Source organism: Homalodisca vitripennis, chromosome 2 (assembly GCF_021130785.1).
Source record: "Homalodisca vitripennis isolate AUS2020 chromosome 2, UT_GWSS_2.1, whole genome shotgun sequence".
NCBI lineage: Eukaryota > Metazoa > Arthropoda > Insecta > Hemiptera > Cicadellidae > Homalodisca > Homalodisca vitripennis.
The window spans coordinates 40,246,750-40,255,272 of NC_060208.1; the positions used below are offsets into that span (position 1 = coordinate 40,246,750).

Consider the following 8,523-nt stretch of genomic DNA (forward strand, 5'->3'; position numbering starts at 1 on the left):
AAATTATATGTTTTAAATTTGACTATTTAAACACCAATATCTGTCTAATTTATTTTAAATTTAAATTTACATAACATTTTTAAAATATAGGCTCTTATAAGATATGCATTATCTTATGAAATGCAGAAGTTCATTATGTAGAATGTAATTTATCAGCATTGTTAAACTTTAATAAGGTTCGAGATGTTCACTAAAAAATTGTATTTCTTTTTTATTTTAAAAGCTACTGCTATAAAACTATCAGTAAATTCGAATTATATACAGAAAAGGATAACAAGTTAGTTGAATTTTTTTATTATTATATTTTTATTTTTCCAATAAAACGTTTTCAATTAACAATAACATATGACTTATATGATTGCCTTCAAACTTAAACTCCTATTGCACCAATTTATTTTATTCTAAACTATACTAAATATATGATTTGTTCAAAATAAGATACATATTTCCATAAGTTTAAAGTTATTTAAGTATTCAATAAATATCCTTAAATTTACAACAGTTAGTAATATAATTTTAATAATAAATGTAAAAATAAAAAAAAACAATACAAAATTTGAAGACGCAAATATTCGTTAGCCGAGTCACAACGATGATTGAAACTTGACTGTTTCACAGAAAATATGGCTCCGGTTATCAGCAAATTGTCACGTGCTGAGGAAGAGGCTGTGCTGAGCGCATTGCTGACACAGCGACCAACACTTCAGGTGGACATGTTGTCAGCATCTGCAGCAGTCAAAGAAGGGGAAAACTTCATGAGTGTCGTTACGAAGATAGACGTCACTGGCCACGATCTTGCTAATGGTGCGTTATATTTCCTTCTGATAATGTTTAAGATTTTTATACATGGACAATTCTTGATAATGATCAAATTATCTTGTAGTGTTATTTAATGGAACAATTTGACACTTATTTTCGTAAAAGTATATTGTTCTCTAAAAAGACTTAACTAAATTATTTTCATAAGAATACAGTACTATCAAAGCTATTTAAACAAATCAAAATCTACTATAAACTTAAATTTATTTGTTTGGCAACATATATACATTTTTGTACAAAAATACAATTTTTATATTAATAAAATGCTAAAATTAAAAAACTATTCTACAATACACACTCATTGAACAATAACTTATTACATTGGAAATCTATGCAGAAAAATAGAATGAAATACATTGAAGTTACAGTATATAAATTTAATCATTTATGCTAACAAGTTTTCGTTATTATAGGTGACATTGTGAGTGAAACGTTGATCATGAAGAGTTTGCCTCAATCTGCTGAACGCTGTGCGACTTTCCATTGTGATGCTGCCTCAATAAACGAAGCTAATTTCTATAGCAAGGTGTTGACTCCCCTCACCGCTCTCACCAAACTGCCCTTCCCCGGATGTCTGCTAGCCACAGAAGACCTCCTTCTGCTACGTCATCTTGGCAAGGATGGATTCATAATGGCAGACCGCAGGAAGGGATTGGATCTATCTCATTGTCAACTCGTTCTACAGGTGAGTGTTGTTTTTATAAACGATTATAAACTGAATAGTGAAACGGAATAATAATATAACAATAAGAAGGACTTTCAGACTAACATTTAAAAAATCCTCAAACTATAATATATAAATTCAATATTTGAATAACATTTTTCTCTTCATTTCAATTTTAAATGTTATTTTACATTTGAACTAGGAGAAGACCCGAAAAATTATTTCTTATAAAAGAAAATATAAAAATACATGCATTTTATTTTATTTATTTTTTACAGGAATTGGGAAGATTTCATGCAGCCTCCCTCGCCCTAAAACACCAAAAACCAGATGAGATCGTTAAGATATCTGCTCTAGTCAATGAGATATTCATCAACAAAGATAATGTGATATTCAACCCCTGTGTGGACAGCTGTATCGACATGGCATTGAAAGCCGCTGCTGATTTGAACTCTCCTGTAGTACACCTTCTCAGAACATTCTACGGTCGAGGCTTCCATGTGATCTCCCCTCACATCGCTCCCTCAGAACCTCTGGCTGTCGTCTGCCACGGTGACCTCTGGAGTAACAACATGCTCTTCCATTACTCAAAGGAGAATCCGGAAACTCCTGACAGAGTTTGCTTCCTGGACCAGCAAGGTTGGAGGTATGCTTCTCCCTCTCTGGACATCCTGTATTTCCTATTCACCAGCGGTCGCGTTGGGATGGTCAGGCAACATTTCGATGATCTCATATCCACCTACCACCAATCCTTGATGAATGAGCTGGAAAAACTCGCCCCATCGGCTCCGGAAGTGAGTCTGAATGACATCAAGGAAGAAATCAGACGTCACGCTGTATATGGTCTGATCATGTCACTCATGTCACTGCCAGTCGTCACCGCCGAGGACATCGTCTTCAAACCAGATGAAATCACGGAAGAGGTGATGCAAAGTCAAGAATATGCTGATGAAATCGCTCGAGGTTTTCTTAACCAGAGGTTCGTGAGAAAAGTTAATGAAATCTTTCAAATATTCTGCGAAGAAGGTTTTTTGTAACTATATAACTCTGATACAGTTTTAACTAATCTTAGAGATAAGTGACGAGTATTAGTTATGTACCTTATTTTATGTCACACGTACCTTAATATACCTTAAGTCACACGTACCTGTAAGAGTCATGCTACCTTATAGTCATATATTGTAAGTCAACCACATATTTCTACTTTCCTTTTATTTATTATTGTACTTTACTTGTTTAAGGAAATATTTTGTGTAGAATTAGGAGAAATGTAACAATCAAAACCCACGTTGCGGGAGATGTTAAATTACTTCCTACTGTGTATTTAAATACATAAAAGTTCCTTTATTATAATTATGTATAATTTACGCTTATTATCGATGTACATTTAATAAATATATTATTTTGATAGCAGTGGCGTTTTGCATAGAACGACCAAATTTATTTTTTACTATTTCACACATTTTTCTCTGTTTATTTCATTTGCTGTAGGGTTACATCACAAGTTTAATAAAGGATAAGACGATGTTCATAGTTAAATAATATATCGCAAAATGAAGTAGTATAATTATTGTTAAAAGCTGCAAAACAGTATTATGATATGAGTACATTTAAATAAATATTGTTTCAAAGCATGCGATTTATAAATATTCCTTTCCTTAAATTTTATTCTATCCTTGACCTAATACACACACTATTACTAAGACAGAAAAGTTCTTATACTACAATATGTATATAAATTTATCGTTTTCAAACTAAAAAAAATTTAAGAATATTTTTCTGGCATAAAACAGTTTAAGGGTTTAAAAACCCAAGGAAACAGATTCTTTGAGGACATAAAATTGGAAAATAATTATTTTAGAGCTGAAAGACGGATATACTACATTTGAGTGCTACTTACACTCTACTTTAACAAATATATCAGTTAAAAAATGATAGAAATATTTGATGCTCAATGGGATTATGAGATACCGCTCTTTGGCTTTTTAGGTCTAGTGATGAAAACAGTAAATAAATAATCAAACAATTCTACTTGGAAAGAACAGTAACAAAATACGAGAGCTTTGTATGTACCTGGATTATTTATTCAGTTCTTCATATTGGTGTGCGTGTTCGCGATCATAAAACATCTCATATTATATAACAGAACAGGATTGCTCCAAGCCACGTGTCGCATATAGAGTTGGCTGAGGTTGTACATAAAGTCTATAGCTGCATGTGTCGCCATGGCATATACTTATAATCAGTTTGTTAAAAATTCATTTAATATGTTATCTTCTAGTTTCCTCAAAGTTGCCAGATAAAAAACCAATGTGAAAGGTTTAGCTACGCTCAGACAAATCCCATGGAGTGACATACACCACCATAGTACTCGATGTTACCTACAAAGAAATGAAGATTCATACTAAAATTCAAGTCTATAGATTAGTTTGTTCTCGAGATATGCGGATAGGCAGCAGATAGACAGACAGACATTTGAGTTTTCCAGTTCCTATCCTTGCTCAGCCAATTATAACCACCTAAGTGGGTGTGGTTGTTTTGTTGGTTTACGTTCGAGCTAATAAATTCTGACTTATTAATTTATACTTGGGATTTACTCTGTATACTGAAGACACTTGAAGATTATCCATTCCAGTGATGAACTAAACCAACGCATTTGACATAAAAATCAATCATCATTGTTTAAACTTATAGTTGAAACCATAAAAAAGCATTATAGTTATATAAAATACTAGCAGTTAGCCGTGGTTTTGCTTTCAGTTCATATGCTTTGCACGTGTATGAGACCTTCTGGTACGAGTAAATTACATTTATGATATACGTCAAAGTTGAGTTTGCCTTGTTGCCTCATTCAAGTAAATGTGCCAAAAAGTGTATATTTGTTACTTGTGTATATTCTTTCGATCTTAGTATATTTAGTACCATTATTGATTTTGCCTTGTTTTCTCGATCTGAAATAATATACAAACACAGGTCTAACATGCCTACTTTTATAAAAGTACAACTAAGATGGGTTCTATATAATTTAAATTTATAGTTAAAGTTACATAATAACTTTGTATTTTTAGTAAAACTTTTATTTTCTTACTCTTCGATCAATATTGGTTGCAGAAAAAGTTGAAAAAGAAGTGGTGTAACCATCAAGCTTACTCTATGCTTTCAAGACAATAAATGTAAACAAATAGTCGTTAAATTAATTATACATATAGTTATTCTGTCATGAAACAATGTTACACACAGAACACTTGATTACATATAAAAACTAGTTTATACTGTAATTTAATTAATTAATCGTACTCAAAAGTTCAACTGTTATACCAATCAGAGCTGCATTTAAATCACAGTTGGCAGAATAGTATTGGGTATTCCTAGAACCAACTGAGCATTGATTGGTTTAATGTTGTGAGAGAGGAAGGTTATTTAATTTTGACATACTCGTCTTAATCTATGTGTATAGGATTAGTAACTTATTGAATATGTGCTGTTCAGCCAGGTGTATAATCGTGTTTTCCATGGATTTAAATTAATGATATGGAAGATAATATGCAGTATAAAATTATAGTATGATATAATGATCATTATATGCATTATACTAGGTATGATATTGTTACGTGATAAATGATGTAATAAAATTATATGCACAAACTTTAAGATATTATTCCAACAACCAGCAAGAGCTATATAATAAATGCAACCTATAACTCTTTCCGTTGAATATATGTTATGTTTTGTATATCATTTTAGAAATATGTAAAAATAAAAAAGTTTAAAACCGGTGTAATTATTACCCTTTCAGTCTCAAATTAGAATTAATATTGTTGTGTCAAATAAAAATGGTGGACGGTTGACGATTATAAAACTTAATACCATAGAAAAAGATTATGAAAGGTTTTAAATACTACAACATTTTTTAAATTTTATTACAAACATTTAATTATTTAAATGTTACCGACATAATTAACGATTTTTACACACCGTAAATAAATAAATAAAATATAAATACCGCACATGTGTGTGTGTGTGTGTATATGTGTGTGTGAACACTTCTAATTGAAATCATTTAATTTCAAACAAAAATACAGAGTTTACGTTTTTGCCATAATAAAAAAAATATAAAATCAGTGACGGAGACTTAAAAGTATTTACTTCCTTTAAACAACTTTTAAAATCTATATACACGGTTAAGTTTTCATTTTGTGCATTTAGCCAGTCTTGGCATTGTAATTTTATGATTCTTAATTATGTAAGTCTTTAATTTGTTTAATATATTTTTGTAGTATAATGAAAAGATACATACATTTATTGTTATTTATTTATATATTATATGATTATGGCCACTATACTTTACCTCTATATTATTATAGTTGATTTAGCCTTGGTTACCCGATAAATAACGTATGTTTACATTTAGAGATCTGAGAAGCCTTGCCTCTATCAAAAGACGACTGAGATGGGTTTAACAGTCCTAAGATCTAAAAAAAGTTTATATCTGGGACACTTTTTCAAATAAATAAACACTGTATAGATATTTACAATAAGTATGAAAGTGAAATAAATATTTATAGGAGTACTAATATTGCAAAAAAGGAACTTCTAAAAGAAGTCCAGTTTAAAATATAATGCCAAATTTTTAAAATATATAACACTTTTTCCTTGTATATCGAATTTTTTTAACACTATTTTAATATCTTTAAAAACAGAGAGAGGCAAAAATTTGTGCGGGCTCGGCCGGGATTTGAACCCGGGACCTCTCGCACCCTAAGCGAGAATCATACCCCTAGACCACCGAGCCACTCTGAACTTAATTAACTATTTTTAAATGTTCACCATAAAGCTAATACAAACACTCCGATGCGATGACAAATTTAAGGATAGTCAACTTAATGATACCCGACTGGCCTCTAAAATTAGGAATGTTTCCATAAGAAATTATTCACAGCAAAAAAAACCAAAAAATATATATATATATATTAATTGAAAGAGTAGGGATGTTAAATGCAATAACAATATAATGCTATTAAATATAAAACTATTATAGTATAGAACGTAGTAACAAAACTTTTTATTTAACTTGTTTCTATGTAATTGCTTTTGAGCACATACATAAAATGAAGTAAGAAAATTAGATGTTTTACTATAATTAGACTTTTACCTGTTCATTTCATAAAAAATTAAGTATGTAGGGCTTTATCAGTAATCTAATTGTTATTGCTGATATCAAAGACAAAGCTACTATCTAGCTTTTACTATTGAAATAAGACTATTAAAAATATCCCTTTAGACGTTTTTTTAACAGAAGTAGGAATATGTAGGCAACAGAAGCCCACGTTTGTAATATGTATTCATTTTGTAGATCAAAGAATAAATCAATCGCAAATATGGTACCAGAAATAGCCTAGACTGATAGTAAATCACAGTGGTTATAAGTATTCACATTTAAGCCAAATTGTATTCTTCAAGAATACATTTTATTTATCGGGGCTGCTATTCCAAATTAGCCATCTCAAAGGGAATCTCTTAAACCAGGAAAAATTATAAAGTCCGGAAGTATACGCATTTTGACCGATGTATACTTTTCAGTCCTTTGTATATACATATGTTTTGAGGTAGGTCTATAAGTCAAACTCAACCGTTGCATGATTCGTAAATCATAAATCAAGAGCCATTTGTAATAGCACTTAACATCTTAATATCTTAGTTATGAAAACTGAAACAATATGTACCCATAATTTGCCTAATTCCATTTCAAAATAGCATACGTTATTGTATAATGAGTACGTTTAGGATTAGTTTAAACAGTTCTAAAGTTCTTTAATTGACATTTCCGAAATAGTTGGAGCTGCTTCATCACTTTTCTCCGAAAAAGTTATTCCAAAGTAATTTTAAAAACTGTTTCACTCTCAGACTTCAAGGTCTCAATACATCACTTTTTAAACTTTAATTTAATTTGATATGGTAACTTCCCCCCCCCCCCACCCCCCCCCATATATATATATATATATATAATATATATATATATATATATATATTTACGGAAACAAGGCACTTGATGGTCCTGTGTTATACAGCGACCCATGCAGGTCCATCAAGCCCCCTATTTAAACCTTTATATAACCGTGTTATGAATTTGTTCTCAGCATACATTTATGTTTTATAACTTGCTTGATAAATGTATGCTAATATTTTTTAATATATAAAAACTTTTGTCCACATGCTGGTCCGCGTGTAATGAGCGGTCCATGTTGGTCCTTCTTATACACCGTACAATTAAGCGGTGCATGTTGATCCGCGGATCGTGTGGTTGGTGGTGGGAGAAAGAGGGGAAGGGACCTGCATCTACCTTTTGATTGTAATATATTGAAAAGACCTGTACTTGCCTTTCGTTTTGTAAAACTCCAAGTTGTAAAGCATTCATTTCACAATATTTTATTTTATTTTAAGGTAATCAATAATATTACCCTAGGTGAAAGTAACAGAATTATCCTTGGGATAATCATGTAATATTAAAACATAAATTGCCTGTTGGCATCTGAATCTGTGTCCCTCCTTATTACCCAAAGACATGTATTGTATTTCGTAATATTAAACATATATTATCGATAGAGATATGGACATTTTTCTTCTAAGATCAAGACGCAATAAAAATATGTTCAGTATTAAACTATTTATATCATTTACAATTATAAATAGATAAGAGTAGATGCGCATGTTTTTATTAGATGAGAAATTAAAAAATATTCCTGATGCGAGAGAGCATGTGGCATTTTTGTCATAATACTGTTTGGGTTCAATTTGTATTAATGAGGGATCGCGGTTTCTGTAGAGTGGAATTTCCATAAAAGTTAATTGACCAGTGGCTGTGGTGTTTACAACACCCACGGAGAATTTTTTGCGGCCACAAGCGAGAACACAATTAATCTGCCTGGTGTAGGGTTGGATGATAATCCAGCAATTGCCCAGACGAAAGGATTGCAATTAGAAATAGATAAAATAACAGCTCTTAAATTTCTTGCCAAAAATAATATACTTTTAAAATGCAC

At 31.1% G+C, this 8,523-nt stretch overlaps 1 protein-coding gene and 1 non-coding gene across 2 annotated transcripts in view; one reads left to right on the top strand and one right to left on the bottom strand.

Annotated features, from left to right (window-relative positions):
* LOC124355599 overlaps positions 1 to 2,520 on the top strand; it is a 49,013-nt gene extending 46,493 nt beyond the window's left edge. Inside the window, exons 5-7 of the mRNA XM_046806762.1 lie at positions 641 to 804; positions 1,233 to 1,504; positions 1,762 to 2,520. Of these exons, the coding sequence (XP_046662718.1) occupies positions 641 to 804; positions 1,233 to 1,504; positions 1,762 to 2,520 (1,195 nt within the window). The remainder of the gene's footprint in view (positions 1 to 640; positions 805 to 1,232; positions 1,505 to 1,761) is intronic.
* A 3,683-nt stretch (positions 2,521 to 6,203) lies between these two features.
* Positions 6,204 to 6,275, bottom strand: Trnap-agg. The gene has a single exon. It is a non-coding gene; the product is annotated as a tRNA-Pro (tRNA).
* Between the last annotated feature and the right edge of the window lie 2,248 nt (positions 6,276 to 8,523).